The sequence below is a fragment of the Hemicordylus capensis genome, chromosome 3 (assembly GCF_027244095.1).
Source record: "Hemicordylus capensis ecotype Gifberg chromosome 3, rHemCap1.1.pri, whole genome shotgun sequence".
Classification (NCBI taxonomy): Eukaryota; Metazoa; Chordata; class Lepidosauria; order Squamata; family Cordylidae; genus Hemicordylus; species Hemicordylus capensis.
Window position 1 is genome coordinate 121,885,840 of NC_069659.1, and position 21,841 is coordinate 121,907,680.

Consider the following 21,841-nt stretch of genomic DNA (forward strand, 5'->3'; position numbering starts at 1 on the left):
ATACCCTCTAGATTTTAAGCTTATACTAATTAACAGTATTTGGGTGAAAAACATCCTAAATGATCCATTCCATGAGTGCAAACTTTCTTTTCACAGCCAAAATGAAACATCTCAACTTGTCATTTGCAGCCTGTGGGTTTCTGGGGATATACCACTTGGGGGCAGCATCTGCTCTTTGCAGACATGGTAAGAAGTTATTGAAGGTTGTGAAGGCCTTTGCAGGAGCTTCTTCAGGATCTTTGATTGCCACTGTTCTTTTAACGGTGCCAGAAAATCTAGAGGTAATTGAAAAAGAACATATGATTTTGAAAAGAGATGATGTCTTAAATTGACTCACTTTTGATGATATCAATTGTAATGCTAATAACAAGGCCAAAGCTTTGTAATAAAGCTAAATGCTCTTGCTTCAATTTTCTAGTTAAAAAACGATGTAGCAGTGATGGATTTATTTAAAGCTTTTTAATGTCTTTTTGTATATCTTGCATATGGACTATTGCAAGAAAAGTGGACCATCTGAATATTTTTTAGACTTGTTTGGTTACTTTATAATTTGCATTCAATTATACATAGTTCTAATCTTTGCTATGAATTCACTAGGTGGCCTTAGGTAAACCACTACCTCTCATGTCCAGCCCCTCATCTGTCATTCGGGGATAATAATAGTCACAAGATTGTTGTCAGGATTACAGTAAACAATATTTGAACACTTAAAAGCACCACACAGATGCTAATATTATTGGCTGACATGATGAAGAAAATTACTCAGAGTAGACCTTTTGAAATTAAAAAGACAACTTAGATATTGCATAAGTTGTCCTTTTAATTTCATTGGGACTATCTTGAGTAATTTTCCTCCTCATGACCATTATTAAATATGTACTATGAAGCATGCGAAGAGTTGTCTGTTGATTGACTGAGAATCCTGTAGTTAGCGAGGAATTTGTGGCAGAGACTATAGCTAAAAACCACCCTATTCTTCTTAAATGATATAAAAATAATTGTACCAAAGCTAAAATAGACTGATAATTACAGTTAGTGGCCAACATCCTGACTATTAAAGTGCCGGTGCTAGTGATAGGTTTGTGTTGAGCTACTGGTAGGTTTGACTAGCATAGCACTGACATGTGTGGGAGGAGTGAATTTTAATGATCTCCCCTCCCCATGAAAGCTCTCTGCCCAGCCCAGAAATATGTCCCTTGTACATCCCTCACCAGGAGGAGAGCTGGTAGTGAGCATGAATTGTCTCCTTTGCTGAGAAAGATCTGCATTGGCTTGCAGTTGAATAGGTGATTGCATGTGAGCATCATTAGATTTTCTCCTTCGGGCAGGGATGTCAAACTTTGGCCCTTATGCTGAGGTTGGCCTACAACTCCCATCATCCCTGGCTATTGGCCACTGTGGCTGGGGATTATGGGAGTTGTAGTACAAAAACAGCTGGAGGGCCACAGTTTGACATCCCTGCCTTAGGGGATGGGGCCAAGCTCAATGGAAAATATGCTTGCATGCAGAAGGTTCCAGGTTTACTCCCTGGCATTTCCAGTTAGGGCTAGGAGAGACTTCTGCCTGAAACCTTGGAGAGCCACTGCCGGTCTCTGCAGCCAGGACTGAGCTAGATGGACCAGTGGTCTGATGGTATAAAGCAGCTTTGTACATTCCTATAAGTACTGTACCAGCGCTTCATTAGTATAGAACTCGGCAGTAGCACATCTTACATAGCACCAGTGCAGGACATTGGGCAGTGTAAGTGTTATGTAGTACAGGTACAATGGGTAGAAATGAAAATGAGTATCAGTGGAGGTGTAGTATCTGCTTCAGAAACCGTATCTGCTAGATTACCTCAGGGTTCCTAATTAGAAGCAGGAATTTTAATCAAGAATGGGTCCATACAACTGCATGGTATTGCATGGTATCAGTTTTTATAACTAAACTGTTCAAGATAGTTTAAGATGTTATACTACAGTAGAGTTCTTTCTCTTCAACTGGACTCATGTCTACTACTTGTCTTACTCCCTAATTTCTCCCTAATTTGTTTTTCATTGAACCCCCAATAGTGAAATGCTATATAAGATTAGGATTTAAATGTTGATTATATCATTTTACCTGAAACCCCCAAACCATATTTGCTGCATAAAAACATGTCTTTCCGAAGACTGCTACCCTGGCCTTGATTCTACTATTATTATTATTTACACACCACTTTTCAAGAGAAAGTTCACAGTGTGGTTTACATAGAAAAAGAATAAGAAGATAGTTCATAGGAACATAGGAAGCTGCCATATACTGAGTCAGACCATTGGTCTATTAACGCTGAGTATTGTCTTCACAGACTGGCAGCAGTTTCTCCAAGTTACAGGCAGGAATCCCTCTCAGCCCTATCTTGGAGATGCCGGGGCGGTGGGTGGACATGGAACCTAGATGCTCTTCCCAGAGCAGTTCCATCCCCTAAGGGGAATATCTTACACATCACGTCTCCCAGTCATATGCAACCAGGGCAGACCCTGCTTAGCTAAGGGGACAAGTCATGCTTTCTACCACAAGACCAGCTCTCCTCTCCAGAGGAGTTCCCTGTTCCCAAAAGGCTCACAACCTAAAAAAACACGAGGTAGACACCAGCAACATCGACAGGAGATAAGCTGTGCTAGCACTAAACAAGACCAGTTGATCTCCTTATGCTTAATATAAAGAGAATCACTACTTTGAAAGGTGCCTTTTTGGCCAGTAGCAGGGGAGTCAATAACAGCTCCTCAAAGGCTTTTGTAAGTCACTGGTGGAAATCATTCCTGTTTAACTAATATTTTCTTTTAAATTCCAACAGCCACACATATTTCCCATATGCTGTCTGCAGCTGTTTAAGCTAATTTTGCATTTTTATGAGCTTTAGTCTTTGTAAATTACAACTTTTAGTTGGTGACATTAAAAAAAATGCAAAATTGTCAGCTAGTTGTTATCACTATATTTGATTTTAAGTCTGCATTATTTTTTCAGTGTATTAGGGATGTACCCGAGCGGGGCGGGGAGCGGTTCCCTTAAGAAATAGGTAAGCAGGTCCTTTCCTGCTCTGCTGCCACTCTGCCACTTTTCCCGGGCACAACACTCCTTCTTCTACCAAAGGCCACTGTTCCCTAGCCTATGTGCAGCATCGGCACGCACATGGCTGGCTTTGGCAGAGCGAGCGCCACACCCTGAAACATGTCAGGGCAGCAGTGGAACAGGTAAGGGCCTGTTCATCTGCTCCTTAAGGGAACCGCTTTCTGCCCCACTGAACTGGTTTGGCTCCTGGTGCCCGAACTGGTTTGGCGCTTCCCTAAGGAGGTGCCAAACCAGTTCTTGCACATCCCTATTATTTATGGCTCTCTGCTCATGGAAGATCTAATTTAGTTTTGTGGTCAGCATCTGCACTTTTGGCTATGTGGAGTTTCAGGCACTGCTTAAACATTTGAGTGAAATAAAAGTAGTGACTTGAATTTAGTGAAGATAAAATTAGTTTGTTGCTCAATCTAGTCTTAAACATCCTGAATATTACAGATTGTCTAGTAATTAAGAAAATATGGAATATATGTGAGCCAGCATGTGCTACCATACTAGGAATTCAGTGAATAGCTAGGCATTTTGTTTTTCAGGAATTCTAATTTTTTTTTCTGTAGTCTACTTAATGACTGACATCTCCCATGCTGCTTTGAGGGCTAAAGGAGGGTTCCATCCTCACCAAGCAGCACCAAGCTGCATTGAACCTTTATTCTCACCCCAACATGGGCCAGCAGGGAGGGGAAAGCTATTTTCACTTCTTTCCTCCCTCCAAAAGCCCCTTTTTGCCAGGAATATGTCCCCTGACAATCACACAGTCCTCAGGGACATAATCCTGGCAGCAAAAAGGGCTTTTTGAAGCTCCTGCTGCTCTGTGAAGGTGGAACATTCCCCCCCCCCCATAGAACTGTAGAAGACATGGGCCAATATATTTAAATCAAACGTTTTTCTAACTTAAAGGAATAAACAAATAAAAATAAATAATAATAATAAATAAATAAAATCTGTAATTTTAAAAACAACCACCCACCATTATTTTTCAGGAATGTACAAAAATTGCTTATACATTTGCAGAAGAAACAAGAAAACTACATTTTGGAGCACTGACACCAGGCTATGATCTCATGACAAAACTTAGGTAGGTACTTTTGCAAAGTCTCTCTCAAATTTAGCTTTATGTAATACCCGGAATAAATGCTGCTGAGAAAATTCTGTGTGGATGGCTGTTGTAATAACTGTGAAGAATTGGAACATTCTTTCCCTCCTTAATTATTTACCAGGTGTTTAATTATTAAGACTGACTAATGTTTATCATTCTCTTTTTCTGTAGGAGTAGCATTGATTCCATTCTCCCTCCTAATGCTCATGAGATAGCAGAAAATCGCCTCTTTGTATCAGTCACTAGTGCTAAAAATGGAAAAAATCATTTGCTTTCAAATTTTGCCTCCAGGGAGGATCTTGTTAAGGTAGGAGAGTTGCATATCACTTCTATAAATGAGAATGCATGACTGTCTCCAGGGTCTATGAGTTTGGGTTTTATTAACTGTGACCTGAGCACTCTTCGTTTTATTCACTCGAGTAACTGCATTGCTTTAAGGACTGCTGATGTAGTTAAAGCATAAATGGCACAACATAATATTTCTGAAAATCTTAATAACCAGGGTCTTATGTATTCCTTTAAAAATAATCATCTCTGTATGTGTGTGCACATGTGGAAACTTTGCCTTTATACCAAACAAAATGATAGCCAGAAGCCAAGCCAGATCTTCATGTGTACAGTAAAATCAAATGAAGAAAAGGGTTTTGAGAGATTATCACTCCAATCCAGCAAGAGTGGGCTGAGTGTGCAAGCAGGCTCCAATGCTCATCCACAGTGCAGTGCTCATCCAGGTCTCCTTGAACTGGGGATTATATTTATAGTGTCTGAGGTAAGTTCTTCATGCTGAGCTCCTCAGAAGGAGAGTGGGATATAAGTGTACAAATAAATAAATAAAAGTAAGTCAGTAGCTCTTTTTAGTTCCACATCCAGTTCTGTAAACTGGTAACCAAATGGGAGAATGTGGATGATGGTTGCAAGTGGATGCTTCAGGCTATAGGGAGAACAGAGCTGTAAGGTTTTGGGAGCAGGCTATGCCAGTACAAAGAGGTGATGATTAGTAGCACTCAACACCTGGTCTGCTATTAGAATTTATCCATATATTTAATTCTTGTAAACGTGCCTGTGGGGATGTGTCCCAGCAACCCAGCTGATTGGCTGGGCGGCAGACACACCTGATTGGTCGATGCGCAGGCCAATGGCGGCGGCAGGCCGGCCTACTGGGACTCGCTAGCACTGGGAGGCCAGCGGCGGGCCACAGAACCAGTACTCATCCCGGTGGCAGGCCTGCAGGCCCGGCTGCAGCGGTGATGCTGTGGCGGAGGCCAGTGGCGGGCCATGTAACTGGTACTCGGCCTGGCGGTGGGCTTGCAGGTGAGGCTGCGGTGGCGGCGGGCCAGCTTGCTGGGACTGGCTGGCACTGGGAGGCAAGCAGCGGCTGCGGAGGCAAGTGGTGGGCTGCAAAACCGGTACTTGGCCCAGCAGTGGGCCTGCCAGACAGTGGGCCCGGCCTGCACGCGGAGGCCAGGCGGTGGTGGGCCCAGCCTGCCCTTAGAGGCCAGGCGGCGACGGTGGCCCTGGCCCGCACATTGAGGCAAGGCGCCCGTGGGAGGCCAGAGCGGGAGGGAACCAGGCGGCGAAACTTCCCTGTTCGCCGCCCAGCAGGAGGGGCGGCAGCGGCGGGGCCCTTCTCGGCCACCCGGTAAGGCCTGTGGCAGCAGAGGTAAAGAACTCAGTTCGGGGAGGGGGAGGGCAAGAGTCAGTGGGGGAGGGCAAGAGAGAGTGGGGCAGGAGGGGGAGGGAGGGCAGGAGAGAGTGGGGCAGGAGGGGGAAGGAGGGCAGGAGAAAGTGGGGCAGGAGGAGGAGGGAGGGCAGGAGAGAGTGGGGCAGGAGGGAGGGGATAACAGCCAGCCCCAAAGAGCGCACAGGTGCTCTGTGCGGGTCGGCTAGTTCTTTCTAAAATGTATTCAATTGAATAACTCAGTAGTTCGATTTTGAACATCAAATGTTCTCTCACCTTTCTCATTTTCTGACGGTTCTCTCACCTTTCTCTCTCTCCCCTTTTTTTTTTACACAAAGAACTAGCTCCCACAAGAACATCTTATTGCCCTTCCTCAACTTAAGTATCTAGCTAGATAAATAAATGTGTGGCTGCCAATGGTTCCTTGGTGTCTTTTAATTCCTTTCTTGTAAAGGCCATCATGCTTGAGTAAAGCAAAAGGCTCTCATGTGGAGAATGTGCTTTGGTCAAAGCAAATAGGAAGATGATCACCAGTGGATAGAACAAGTTGTGGTTAGTGAAGGTGGACCAGCACATCTTATGTAAATTTTTTCAGAGCACAATTTTCCTAGAAAACTAGGCAACTTCCTGACTGTTTAAGAATGCTCAAGCACTTGATTTTAGGGCTCTATTTATTGTGTAGTTCTAAAAAAATGACGGAAGGTAAAAATCGTTGGAGATGGAGTTCCAGTGCATCCACCTTTTGCACCAACTATCCTCATGACCACTAGGGGCATTGGGAGTAGAGACAGTGAGTAAGGGTCTCCCTATCTGTCCCTACTCTATGACCCCTGAACTGACTCTTCAGCACTTGTTCTTGTTCTGAGTCTCAATCCTTCCTTTCCTCCTAGAGAGTAGATGGAAACATTGCTCCCTCTCCTTACCTATTCATTATGTTGAATTATGATCAGGTCTTTCCTATCCAAATGTACTTAACTAATAAATACTTAATATTTAGTTCTACAAGAATTTCCATGTGTTTTCATTAAATAGCTGCAACATCTAAACAATCCTCTGCTACCTACTCTGTAACTGCAGTTTGTGCTCTCTTCCTTAGTGCTCTGCTGTTTATCTACTGGGGGTAAAATTAACAACCCTGCAACAAAAATGGCAGATAACCATATGGAAAATTGTTTTGGCAACGATCACAATACAAGATAATCAGCTGTGGTTTACAGTGAAAACAAAGAATACCTTACTGTGGGCAAAGTGAATGAAGCAGTTGCTTAAGAAAGCAGATTCCCAAAGAAGCATCACATTTATTAGATGAAGCTAATTGTGTGTGTCAAGTACTGTGTGTCAGGAGCTGAATCCTAACAAAATAATTTCATAGAAATGTACAGTCTTTCAGCTCTACTGTAATAAACCTCAGTCAGAGACCTAGTACAGTTAATTAGTTAAAGTTTGAGTTTAGACTTGAGTTCAGTTTAAAAGCTCAGTTTAAGAACCAGTGTAGGTTTAGAAAAGTGCTCATTCACGCATGCTAAGTGACCACAGGTCCCTTTTGAGTAGGGATGTGTGCAAAATGCGATTCAGAAACCAAATTGCGGCACATCCCTTTAAAATGGAGGTATTACACATCCCCTTTAACATGGAGGAGAGCAGGTCCATACCTGTTCCTCCACTCGCCACCATATCGTAATTGTGGTGCTTCCCACAGCTATGCTGGCATGTTGGCAGGGAATCTCCCAGCTGCCCCCGCGCAAACCTGGTCCACACATGGCCTCCGTGCATTTGCAACGCCATGTGTGTGTGAGTGTCATGGGGTGGGGGACTGGGAGATGCTATGGTGGCATGTGAGCTTGGCTGGGGTTGTGTCGCGATTACATAAGTGGCAGCGAATTGACAAGGAGCAGGTATGGACCTGCTCTCCTCCATGTTAATGGAGATGTGTAATACCTCTGTTTTAAAGGGATGTGCCGCAAATTGGTTTCTGAATTGTGTTTCATGCACATCCCTACTTTTGAGCCATTTTGAGGGGTTCCCTCCTACCATACCTTTGTGTTTAATTTGCAAACTAAAATACCATTTTTGTACAAAAGCTGCCACTGAATATGCAAGAATTGTAACATTTTAGTTGTCTCAGTTTTCTAGTATTATGAGGATGATGAAACAGGGATTCAGTAATTATAACTGCATTTTCTAGTAATGAAAACTTAAGGAAGTATTAATATCTCAGTTTCGTTTAATTTTTTTGTTTTTTATTTAATTTAATTTTTCTACTTCTTCTTCAGGCTCTGCTGGCCAGCAGTTTTATTCCTTTGTATGCAGGAATCAATGCAATGGATTATAAAGGAGAGGTCTGTAATATTGAAATGTTATATATTATGATAATACAGTTCCATTGTTACTACCAAATTCAGTGGTGGATTAATGGAGAGGCAGAGTTGGCATTTGCCTATGGTGGCAAAATTTGAGGAGCAGCAAATTTTGCCTCTCCTCAAATTTTGCCGCCCCTCTCTGTGGGCAGTGGCAGCTGCCCACAGAGAAAGTCTCCCCTTTTACCTTATATAAAAAAGGCAAACCTTTTTTGTTTAAGGTAAAAGGGCAGCAAAGCCTTTTTGCCTGTGGGTGGCAAAAAGCTTAATCCTCCCCTGACCAAATCAGCATGGCATTGAATAGGATGCAGTAGAGTTCCAGCTTGCATGTCACCTCTAACTCTTAACCTCTTCTTGAAAACTAACTTCTCTCTGGTTCTGCTCTGAGACCACATGTTATGAAGGCAAAGGCACCAGTCATGTGGGTTGTTCAGCTAAGATTGGTGCCTCTGATGCTGTAAGTAATCGCATTATCTGGGTGACCCATGTGATTGGCATATCTGCACATCATTGATATAGTGTGGAATATCCACCGTGGACTTTTTGGTGACTGCCAAATAGGCTGGGATACATTTGTATGGGGAAAATTTTTTTTTAGGAAGAACTGCAATGATTGTCATTTTATTAGAAGAGCTGTGTCTGCCAAAATTCCCTCCTCTGTGCAAACATTTAAAGCGACAGGAGGCCTGTGCTCTGCCACCTAATCATCCTAATTTCAAGTGAGAGTGACCTGCTAGAAAGAAGTCTGTTTCTCAGTCCCACTATGTGTACAGAAGGTATCTTTGTCTCCTTTAGCCCTAACATGGTATGACAGAAACGTGATCACACTCACTTCTGGGAACAAAATAAAGATCTCCAGGCTTCAGGGCAGGGCTCTTCCTGCTTGCCATGGATCTTTATCTATAGCCATGTTGTACCTGTACCTAATGGAGTTAATATCCCGGTACCAGTAGTATTAATAAGCCAGACTTTGTTCCAGAAGCGCCATTCACTGTGTGGAGCTTTATGCTGAATGATGTTTCAGAGGATTAGTAAAACAGACTTTTCTTCATTTACTGCCAGATAATACTTTGTGTGCTTCATGAACCAACACATGGCACTCTAAAACGAATGAGCCCCGAATTACATAGATTTAGATACCTGCATGTATTTGTAGATGTATATTCCATTAAGTTTAGTCTTCATGCTTCATGTGCTTCTTTTAAGTGGATTTTAACTACACACTATTTCACAGTGTCTCTTCAGCTTGTAATATATATTTGAATTACTAGAAATAATACCTAAAAGTGATACACCCTCTGAATTTATGAAGAAATGCATTTGAGGCCACAGTGCTATAGCAAAAATATTGTAGCTTCTCCCACCTCAATGTTTGGTTGGAAGTTAAAGTGTCCTGCCCTGACATGGTCCATCTGTGCTGCTGCTGCAGCCTCAGATAATAAGTTGTAGGAGATTAGACTACCAAAGGCTGTCTCTTCTCACTTTCCATTTGAACTCCAGCAAAATCCTTCTGGGCCAATGACTCTGCTAGCGCGAAATAAGGGCACAATCCTCCATATCCCTCCCTGAAAGCTGATGAGGCTATCTCCTCTTGAGAGAATAGGGAGCACATCCCTATCGTCAGAGGTGTTGTTCTAGCTGGGATTGCTCAGCTACACCTTAATGCTTGATGTCCCCCTCTTCTTCTGCTACTGCAATCATGTCCTTGTCCTTAGGCAGACTTTCTTCTGCAATGGAAATGGATCATCCTACAGTAGTAACCTTCAGTGGCACAGTGGGGAAATGCTTGACTAACAAGCAGAAGGTTGCTGGTTTGAATCCCCACTGCTATTATATTGGGCAGCAGCGATATAGGAAGATGCTGAAAGGCATCATCTCATACCATGTGGAAGGAGGCAATGGTAAACTTCTCCTGTATTCTACCAAAGAAAACCACAGGGCTCTGTGGGCGCCAGGAGTCGAAATCGACTTGACGGCACACTTTACCTTACAGAAGTGTGGTTAAAAACTCATGATTGTGTTTGTTTTTTTAAATAGTATTTTTCAAAATTAAAGTGGATCTTTAAAAAAAAAGTTAGATTTAATAGATTTCTTTAAAAAACCAGCCTAGTTTAAAATGAAATGTGATCTTAATGCAAACATATAGACCAACATTCTGATTAACTCCACACCTTTGCAAAAAGAGAACATGGGTGCAGTGCTGTGTTTCAGATTAAAGCAGTGTCTAGAAATAGAACGCCAAACAGGTTCATACATATCCCTACTGTACAAAACCCTGTTTTGGCTCTATGTAAAAGAGACCCTATTGGAGAATATTTGGGAATCCCTGCTAACAGGACAAAGAAACATCTTTTAAAATGATGAGTCTCTTATATTTCGCAGGGGAGGTGGCATCCATCTCTATTCGGCCCAGCTTAGTATCCTTCCCAGTGTTGGTTGTTTATGTCTCCTGTTTACATGTGGTTGTTTTCTTTAATATTATGACTTTTTAGGACTCCTTATTCCCTTTGCTATATAAACTGTGAGCTTTTTGTTGTTGAAACATTTATTATTATTATTATTATTATTATTATTATTATTAGAAAAGATCTCTTTAGGTAAAGAAGGAAAACGTTAGGGCTGTGCATTGAATTGGGCCCATACCTGGAGTTGATTTGATTTGGACCCTCAGTCAGTCAGTCAATTTGGACCCTATTGGACCATTTTTCATCTACTTGGATGAAAAAGAAAAGTCATTTTCACTGGACCTTTTCCTTGTTGAATTAGACTGTTTTAAATCTCCTTGATTTACATTTATTTATTTATTTAGCACATTTATATACCACCAAACACAAATGTCTCGTGCCAGTTTGCAGTTGGCTAAAAGCAGCTATAAATAATAAGATCAACAGTTAAAAACAGATGATTAAAATTAAAATCAAATTTAAAATTCAGCTAAAAGCCTGACTGAACAAGTGGGTCTTCTGTGCTCTTCTGAAGTCCATTTGAAGTTGGTGCAGCTCTTACTTCTACAGAGACAGAAGTTACTTCCCCCCCGGGGCACTACAGAAAAGGCTCGCCACTGAGTCATCACTTGAGCCAATGGTAACAGCAGATAAACCTCCAGCTATCTTAATTGGTGGTGGTGGGTGGTTCACAGTGAAGAAGGTGTTCCCTTAAATCAATCTGCCCTTTATCTTTGGCTCTCTCAACTCGAAATACATCTTTTCCATTGGTTGTAAGAGTATAGAAATTTCAAACCAGAAAAGGGACATTTGAATTGTTAAGCAAACTGTCTTCCTCTTTGTGGCTTTCATAGTAAACTATTCTGATGTTCAACAAGGATCATTCATAATGAAAAATTTGGGGAATGAACTATTGCTTGTTTTATTCAGGATACTTGTGGATCCTGAAAGTCAAAACAAATGAATGAAAAACAATCACAGTTATTGTTTGACTTTGGACTCTGATTTGGACCTCTTTCTCAGTTCTAATTCCTGCTTGCCTAGGAAGTCAATTGCCGTTATTTTAGAATTGACTTCATGGAATAGTTTGTGGGACTCTTTATTCCATTTGAAGTTGTATAATGATGAGTAGAGAAGTAGTTGAGATAATGAATATGGTGAGGTATGCTTTGATTGTTGTTCCTGAGGATATATTGTTAATAATAATAATATCGGATTGAATTCATTATGCTTTATTGGCCCCAACATGAACTGCTGGCAAACAACTCATGAAGACTCTGACATTCTCTGATGGGTTGCAGTGAGTCCTATGCATAACACATCACTCTGTATGTAATACATTTTGAGGAGCACCTTAAGTGTTGTGGGTTGAGATAATTAAGAAGGGGATATGATAAGATAAGTTTTGGCAAAAGCAATTGTAAAAGCTAGAAGAAAAAAGAAGCAGGATGTTCTCAAAATGGAATATAGCAACATGTTTCTGGTTAGCATCTGAAAAGACATTTTGTAACAGGAAATTTATGCACTTTTGAATAAACTGTTAACTAAACCTGTGCACTGAGCTAGCAGGTGTTAGAGAAATCTACATCTTAAAGGGTTGTTTTATAGGCAGGGGCCACACCTTTCACAGGTCAATGGAACATATGCAAAGATAGAATAATGAACCTGTTTAAATACTGACATAACATAATCCAGTTTCATTTTCTACTAGAAATGGATTGATGGAGGTTTAACCAATGGCCTCCCAATCCTGCCAGTGGGTCGAACTGTGACTGTTTCTCCTTTTTGTGGTCGACTAGACATATGCCCACATGATAAAGGACGCATAGATGCCTATGTTAAAGTCGCCAAACAAGACTTAATGGTGAGTGCACAGCTTAGCAATAATTTTTGACGATTGTACTAAACATTTGGGCTTAAAGATAGATTTTATAACGTTGTAATTCTCACTGTATATTTCTGGGTATGTAGCTTTCTTTAACACTGTCTGGTTCAAACTCCCATTCCCCTAAAGTAAAATTTTGACAATTAAATTCAGTGGCCTAAATCTTCTGCAGCACAAAAAGAGCAGTGCCCTTACAGAGTGACTGCCTGCAGAATGACTTAAAGGCTTCTCCCACAGCCCAGAGGGGAGGGGGACATGGTGTTCTCTCCCTCTCTTCTGGGCTACAGAAGATGTAGGCCACTAACGCCAACAAAGGCCAGAAGAAGAGAGAATGCTTAAGCTATCTCATAAACTAAAACAAAACCTTTGTACTTTTATTTGGCTGGTAAGTTTGTTACTTCTGTTTGGCACTAGGTCTTCAGATAAGTTGTATCTTTAAAGTAACAGACGGCAAAACAAAAAAAGCCATGTTTAAAAATCTTTTGACTTGTAGGTGATACGAAAGCTGTGCTGTTGTATCACCTCCTTTCTTGGGGTTAGTTTAACTGACAACCACTGCATGGCAATAGCTTTAGTGGCTTTTTTAATGGTGAGGAGAAAACGCCCTCAGTCTCTATATGGTAAGTGCTTGAACTTGAGTGGCTTGCTGTGTGGAGACAGCATTCCACAGCACAGAGTGGGCAGAAGGGAAGGGGGAAGTGATTTTAACTTATCTCCTCTCCCTCCAGAAGCAGCCTCAGAAGCAACAAAAAGCCAGGCATGAGTTACGTGTCTCTAAAAGACATTGGATTCTTCATGGGTGTAGGATATGTAAAAGTTTTTGGCACAAGTTTTATTTCAGATTATCAATGGTATTAAAAGGCAATGGAGGAATTTCAGAAGACTCAGAAATCCACTGTTTATATGAGCAGGAAGGAAGCTCTGGGAAAATAAATCAAATGGGTACTTTATTATAGACTAGAGTTGTAAAATGAGAATTTGGGCACTGTATAGTGAATTCTAGGAACGCTGTTATATTACACTGTATTTTCATCATTTCACAAATTAGGTGCTAATTTGAAGCTACCTGCTTTCCTCAAAACTATTCAAAACTATTACCAACTTCAATTAAAATTTTGTCTCATTAGGGAATAAAAGTTCTGATGAGGTTTTATTCAAGTAACAGTGATAATTAATCAATTGAGACTCTAGTTTTGGATCCCTAGTAGACAGAGGACTGGATAAATAGGAAAAACCCAGGGCCAGATCTGCTCAGGAGACTTGTGGGCAAGCTATTGTTTTTCAGGGTGGCCTACTTCTCAGTGTCACTCTGAGAATAAATCTAGTAGAACAAAGTGTATTGTTTTGTGTTTTTCTTCTTCTCTCCCTTCTGATGGGATATTCCCTCCAGCTGCACTGTTCAGGTTCTGGGCTATGTGAGCAGCTTTCTGCTTAGTCAGCCTGAACTTCAGTAAGGTAGCGCTTTATTGGTCAAGATTAATGACAATGTGGGAAGCACTGTAAGCTGATCCTAATTAATCAGCCCCATCTTAGCTTAGAGGTAGCACAGCCCTTTAAAATTTATTTGCATCATGGACTAGAAGAAAAAAGATCCTTAATTTCACATCTGACTGCTCTAGCATCCTAGCCTGCAGCCCCTAACCCTAATCTTACTTCCTTTCCCCTGTAAGGCCTGTTAGCTGTTCATTAGCCTAACAGTCACACAGTGCACAGAGCTCTTGTATCTGAGCTCTTCTCTTATCCTTCCAGGATTCCATGACAGCATGAGGCTATAGTGCATTTTCATTCTCAGTCTTCTAATTTTTGAGAGTGTTCTTTAAAAAGTTAAATCAACAACGTTACTTGTTCCTGGGGTGTCCTCTAGATACAACTTGTCTGGGTGACCCCTTTTCACTACTGTACTGGTTTGGGATGTGCATGAACCTGTTTGGAGGCCCTTTTTACAGGCCTCAGGTTTGAACAGCCGGCAGTTCAGCCGGTTTGAAGGCGGGAGGAACACCTTTAACGGCAGGGGAGGATGCACTCCCCCCCCCCCCGCGTTTCCCTCACTGGCGCTCTCTTAAAAACTAGTCTGGCAGGGTGGCAGCATACCTCCCTGCCACCCCGTTCCCTCCTCGGTCCAGATGTGACCGGAAGTACCCCGTGTGTGTACACATGTTGGGCACATGTGCTTGCTTGCGCGCGCTGACGTACACACACATGGGGTAGTTCTGGTCACTTTTGGACCGAGGAGGGAACGGGGTGGCAGGGAGGTATGCTGCCGCCCTGCCAGACTGGTTTTTAATAGAGCACCAAAGGGGGAAATGTGGCGGGGGGATAAGTGCACCTTCCCCTGCCCTTGTGTCCCCCCCCCTTCAAACCGGCCTCCGCCAGTTCCGTGCATATTCCTAGTACTGGTCAGCCTGAGACGACCTATTTTACTATTGAAGGGCATTATGATTGATGTCCTGGTGAAGAATTGGAACAGCAAACTCACTGGGGCGGTAGACATGATCGCTCCTAAGCGTCCTCTCCGACCCGCTTCAGAACTGGCCCCTTGGTATAGGGAAGAACTACGGGGGCTGAAGCGGCGAGGTAGATGACTAGAGTGCAGGTGGAGAACGACTCGGCTTGAATCCGACAGATTGCAACATAGAGCGCATTTACAGACCTATGCTCAGGCGATACGTGCGGCAAAGAAGCAGTTCTTTTCTGCCCGTATTGCATTCGCAAATTCACGTCCGGCAGAGTTGTCCAGGGTTGTGAGAGGGCTTGTATGTGCTCCTCCTCCCTTGAATCAGAATTTGGAACCATCTATTACCCGCTGTGATGTGTTTAAGTGGAAAAAATCTCTCATATTTGGGCCGACTTGGATTTTGTCTTGACTTGGATTTTGCACTTACTTCAGTATCTGATGTGGAGGTATCCAGTGAGTCCTCTTATGTGGTTAGGTTGGATCACTTCCAGTTTGTGACTCCTGAGGATGTGGACAAGCTGATTGGAACGGTGCGGCCCACCACCTGTCCTCTTGACCCTTGCCCAACATGGCTTGTTCGATCTAGCAGGAAGGTTGTTGTAGAAGGCCTGGTAGAGATTATAAATGCATCTCTGAGGGAAGGTAGGATGCCTCCTAGTCTTAAGGAGGCAATTATTAGACCGCTTCTAAAGAAGCCTACCTTGGATCCCTCGGAGCTGAGTAACTACAGGCCTGTCTCCAACCTTCCGTGGCTGGGCAAGGTAATTGAGAGGGTGGTGGCCTCCCAGCTCCAGACAGTCTTGGAGGAAACGGATTATCTAGACCCATTTCAAACTGGCTTCTGGGCTGGCTATGGGGGTGGAGACTGCCTTGGTCGGCCTGATGGATGATCTCCAACTGGGAATGGACAGAGGAAGTGTGACTCTGTTGGTCCTTTTGCACCTCTTGGCGGCTTTCGATACTATCAACCATAGTATCCTTCTGGAGCGTCTGAGGGGGTTGGTGGTGGGAGGCACTGCTTTGCAGTGGTTCCGCTCCTACCTCTCTGGCAGGTTCCAGATGGTGTACCTTGGAGACTGCTGTTCTTCAAAATCAGAACTTTTATATGGCGTCCCCCAGAACTCCGTATTGTCTTCAATGCTCTTTAAGGTGTACATGAAAGCGCTGGGAGAGATCATCAGGAGATTTGGTGCAGGGTGCTATCAGTATGCTGATGACACCCAAATCTATTTCTCCATGTCAGCATCATCAGGAGAGGGCATAACCTCCCTAAATGCCTGCCTGGAGTCGGTAATGGGCTGGATGAGGGATAACAAACTGAGACTGAATCCAGATAAGACGGAGGTGCTCATTGTGCGGGGTTGGAACTCGAGAGACAAATGCCTGTTCTGGATGGGGTCACACTTCCCCAGAAGGGACAGGTACGCAGTCTAGGGGTGCTTCTGGATCCAAGTCTCTCCTTGGTGTCCCAAGTTGAGACAGTGGCCAGAAGTGCCTTCTATCAGCTTTGGCTGATATGCCAGCTACGTCCGTTTCTTGAGTTAGATGACCTCAAAACAGTGGTACATCTGCTGGTAACCTCCAGACTGGATTACAGCAATGTGCTCTATGTGGGGCTGCCTTTGTACGTAGTCTGGAAACTACAGTTGGTCTAGAATGCAGCAGCCAGATTGGTCTCTGGGTCATCCAGGAGAGACCATATTACTCCCGTATTGAAGGAGTTACACTGGCTGCCAATATGTTTCCGGGCAAAATACAAGGTGTTGGTCATAACCTATAAAGCACTAAACAGCTTGGGCCCTGGGTTTTTAAGAGAACGCCTTCTTTGTTATGAACCCCACCGCCCATTGAGATCATCATCAGGAGAGGTCCGTCTGCATTTGCCACCTTGTCTGCATTTGCCACCTGGCTGCATTTTGCCAGCTCGTCTGGTGGCTACTCAGGGACGGGTCTTCTCCGTTGCTGCCCCGAGGCTTTGGAATGTGCTCCCTAGTGAAATAAGAGCCTCCCCATCTCTGACATCTTTTTAAAAGTTTCTAAAGACGCATTTCTTCACCCAGACTTTTAACTGATATTGTTTTGATTGTTTTAATGTTGTTTTTAGAATATTGTTTTTAAATTGTGTTTTAAATTTCTTGCTTTTAAATTTTTTGTTTTTATTGATTGATTGATTGATTGATTGTTAAATTTATATACCACCTTTCATTAAAGCAATCCCAAGGCAGTTTACAGCAAAAAATTTAAACACAAGATGGTAAAAAAGACACCATTAAAATATTAAGGGGGGGGGGAAATTAAACAAATCTGATTAAAAATTTAAAACAAAAGCATAAACGCAATACAGACTTTTTGTTTTTAATTAACATTTTACTTTTAATCTTGTTGTAAACCGCCCAGAGACGTAAGTTTTGGGCAGTGTAAAAATATGATAAATAAATAAAATAAATAATAAAATTATGGAATAACTCCATGCTCAATGGCCTGAGCTCCTTGGAAAGGTGGGGTCAAATTATTATAAATGATGGTAATAACTTGTATGTTGAGTGAAGAAATGTGGGTTTTCTAGAAAATTTAGAACTGGAAAATTTTCTGATGCAATTTTCCTAGTATTTGCATAAAATTGTCATTTTTTTCTAAAACAAGTTACTATACAAACTCTTCTGATTCTGTAAATAGATAGTGATCTGACATGTTTTTCGGCCTATTTTACAGTTAAGGAACAAAACAAAACCTCCACTATATTAATTTCCCTTCACTGTATCTTAAAAGTTTTTCAAGTAGCCACATTTTGGCAAATAGAAAATTTTCCTTGGACAAATAAAGTATGGGGACTTTCCCCCCAAACAATTTCATTTTGGAAAACTTTTCATCTCACAACTCTGGTTGAATATCAGAACAAGTCACATGAAACCTCCCTATATTTCATAATTAATTAATTAATTAATTAATTAATTAATTACTATACCGCCTAATATAGAAATCTCTAGGCGGTATACAGATTAAAACATAATATAAAATATAAAACATTTAAAATCCATAAAACAGATAAAAATCACAATAGATAAAAACACATTAAAATTTAAAAATTAGATTTCAGCGAAAGCCTGGGAAAATAGGTACGTCTTTAGGATCCTCCTAAAAACAAACAGAAAAGGATATGCTCTTATTTCAGCAGAGAGCACTTTTCAAAGCCCTGGGGCAGCCATAGAGAAGGCCCTGTCCCGAGATGCCACTAAACGAGTTGGTGGCAACCGTAACCAGACCTCTCCAGATGATCTTAATAGGTGACAGGGTTCATGACAGAGAAGGGTCTCTCTTAAGTACCCTGGACCTAAGCCGTTAAGGGCTTTATAGGTAATTACCAGCACTTTGTATTTTGCTGGGAAATATATTGGCAGCCAGTGCAGTTCTTTTAGAATCAGTGTTATGTGGTCCCTTCGGGTAAACCCAGAGACCAATCTGGCTCCCACATTCTGTACCAATTGTAGTTTCCAAACTATGCACAAAGGCAGCCCCATGTATTACCTCAAAAACAAGCTAATGGAAACAAACAAAATATTAGGCTGTTATAATTATGAACTCTATTATATTGCTTTTCAGTATATATATAGATAGATAGATAGATAGATAGATAGATAGATAGTTCTGTTAAAAAAAAAAAAAGCTGAATGCTGAAAAATACAATCCTTACATTTGTCTTGCTTCTGGGCTGCAGTTGTCCGTAACCAACTTTGTAAGACTTCATCAGGCTCTATTTCCACCATGTCAAAAGAAAATGGAATCACTATACCAAGATGGATATGATGATGCCGTACATTTTTTACTGAAGGAAAACTGGTTTGAATAGAATATGTGTGTTGAAAATTAACAGAGTCTGATGTCTGTCAGAGCAAAGCTACAAAGACTCCGCAGAGCTCACGGGATTGCTGTCAGAATTTCTTTTTATCTAAAATAAATGCCAAAGGAATTGCATCTGTCACTGTCAAACAAGTGTTTGTATATAGGTGTGTTAGATTGAACATATAAATGGGTTCAAATGAAATTGAATTGACTTATGTAGAAAGAGAATCTGCTTTTTAGAGATTAAAGGAATAAAAATCAAAGTGTTTTCTCTTGTGTGGTGCTGTAGAATGGCTAGCACAGTATGGAGTATTAATTCTAGAAATGCTGAAATATTATTGCTGGCATTCCTTAGATATGAGATATTTGTCTATATTGGCTAATATCCAGACTAGCACTGTTTTGGTGAGACATTGACTGACATCCAGACTAATGTTGCACTGTTGTACAAGGGGCAATTTTAGATTATCTCGCTTTCCCTCTGAATCGAAATCATCGCTTTTTGGACATCTCAAAAATATGTCCCTGAGGGTTGCTCAGTTCTCAGGGACATATTTTCAGGAGGCTAAGGGGAGATCATAGAAATAGCTTCTTCTCCCATTGCTCATAGGTGTATATTCCAGATATCAGCCACTGTTACACCAGTACAGTGAATGTGAGCCATAGTGAAAATATACACTGTATGTGTAGAGTTTCATACTCATGTTCTTGTTTTAGATCTTTTCCCCCTACTGTAGTCTCAAGCATGAACTCCAATTACAAAGACACTGTGGGAGACCAAAGAAATTATCTGCGTATATTTTTATGCATTTGTGTTTTGTAGTTAGTACATCTTGTTCTCCAATAAATTATATAACCTTACATTTTTAATTTGCATAGACTTTTAAAAAATCTCATTTTTGCTTTCTGTCCTATAAAATACTTTGAAAAAAGTTGGACCATTCTTAAATTATATTGATGTGTTCTCCATCAAGAATATAAACTACTTTGGTTCGTAATCACTTGGTGAGCCATTTGGATGAAGTGAATGTTGCTAAGACAATTATTGTCCATAAACTGGAATTTGCTGATGTCAGAATTGTCCAAATGTCTGAGGGGAGTGACGGGGAGACTTACTTCACTCATATTAGTTCCTGTGTTGGTGGGACCTACAGGTTTTGAATTTATAGTAGTAAGAATGCTGCTGATATTATAATACAAGAACAGGACTGATTCTGCTTGAGTCCTGTGTCACAACATAAACTTGAGATGTTTAAGAAATTCAGAAATTGTTTATGTATTTCCAGTCTCTCATGATGTTCTCTGTTAATCATTGAGTTATCTGCTATTTGCTATGAGTGGCTTGGACATAAAAGCTAAAATGCCACGCACTTGCGTGGTGCATTCCTGGGGCTCCAAAGTGGGGCACTTCCCTTCACCCGACTCCTGGAACTGTTGGACAAGGCATAGGAGCACCCAAGCGAAGCTGCCGCTCATCTGGGCGGGTGATCCACCCACGCAGGTAGGGCTCCCTGATCACCTGTGTGCAGAGCAGGTCAAACCCGCTCTCCTTGCAAACCCCCTTTCGGCTCTATAAACTGCTTGTGTGTAGGGTTGTGTAAACTGCTTGTGTGTAAAATGTGTAGTTGTGCTTCTGAAGAGTCTTGAGTATGAAAATTTGACCTATGAGGAGTTATTCACACATACAAGCTAGAACTTGCTGCACTCATCAAGTAATGAACATTTATTTGTGAACTGTACCAATGTGTTCTAAAATAAGAGGCAGTAACCAACTAGAAAAGAGGTAGAAAGAATATTTATATTTTCTCAGAGTAATTAAGTGACTGGATTGCTGACGCTCATACAACATTTATAACTCATCAAATGGACCTTTTGATGAAGGAGATGTATAAAATGAAGACATTGAGATGATTCAGACAATCAAAAACTGTGTTCTGTCCAGGTTTGGAAGCTGTGTGTGCTCCCAATTTTCGGTTCTGTGGAAGCAACGTAAGAGGAGAACCTGGGTAGAAGTGTTTGTGTGGAAGCAAGATAGGAGGGAAACCTGGGTAGCTTTTCCACCTACCTTGCTTCCATACAATCACTTCTACACAGGTTTTCTTCTACAGAACCGAAAATTGGGAGCACACACATCTCCCAAACACAGGAAGAACGCAGTTTTTGATTGTCTGAATTGCTTCATTTTGTATTGAATTAGCATTCAACAAAGCCACAAACTTTGTATTTCCATATTTCTGTTATGTGGTTGACAGTTCTGGTTTCTAACAAATGGAGCTGGTGTTGCAGTTCAAGACTTCAGTGTGCAACATTTTTTTAAGCAGCTTGGCTATTGAACCTTTGATTCAATTTGATATTCAGTAGATAGATAGCAGTGTAAGAAGACCATTGAGATCATACATCCTTAGTGACCTCTATTACTGACAAAGTGACAACTACACTATGAAACAATGTTCTGCCAAGACCATTAGTTCAAAGACAGACTGCATAGAAATCCTCATACCTGGGAAGCTCTGGCCATTCACTGTCTCATTGATTCAGTGTCTGATTTCTGAAGATTGATTTGATCAGGTTTTTTCCTGTTCCCAGCATTACCTAAAAGTGTAAATAAAATATGATTATCCACTAGTATAGAGAAGAGGCTATACGTAAGCACAATATTTCCTGAGACTCTTCTTTTCTAGCCTGAAGAATCCTAATATATTTAAGCCCATTCTTTGATGAATGTACCTTACGGTTGAAATCACACATCTGTTTAGACTCTAATGCAGACCCATAGGCTTCATTACACAATGTGTTCTCTACATTATCTGCTTATATCCAATCCTTTGCCACGAGCAGGCAATTGACGTATATATGGCAAGCATCCTTGTCAATTTTCCTTCTAAAACACCTTGTGAGTTGGTTTTCCTTTTAGTATAACCTGTGTTCCTCTGCTAGTGCATGCAGTTAGACTTTTAAACAAACAAACAAGCAAGCAAAACAAAACCAAATCCCACCCA

At 41.5% G+C, this 21,841-nt stretch overlaps 1 protein-coding gene across 13 annotated transcripts in view; it reads left to right on the forward strand.

Annotated features, from left to right (window-relative positions):
* Positions 1-19,703, forward strand: part of PNPLA4 (patatin like phospholipase domain containing 4) — a 40,351-nt gene extending 20,648 nt beyond the window's left edge. For 9 of the 13 annotated variants that reach the window (XM_053308371.1, XM_053308369.1, XM_053308370.1 and 6 more), the window contains 6 exons: positions 97-281; positions 4,068-4,162; positions 4,355-4,490; positions 8,135-8,200; positions 12,374-12,526; positions 18,718-19,703. In XM_053308371.1, the coding sequence (XP_053164346.1) occupies positions 97-281; positions 4,068-4,162; positions 4,355-4,490; positions 8,135-8,200; positions 12,374-12,526; positions 18,718-18,849 (767 nt within the window). In that variant the 3' untranslated portion in view covers positions 18,850-19,703. The remainder of the gene's footprint in view (positions 1-96; positions 282-4,067; positions 4,163-4,354; positions 4,491-8,134; positions 8,201-12,373; positions 12,527-18,717) is intronic. The other 4 variants (XM_053308381.1, XM_053308380.1, XM_053308379.1 and 1 more) reach the window with 2 other exon arrangements.
* The last annotated feature ends 2,138 nt before the right edge of the window (positions 19,704-21,841 follow it).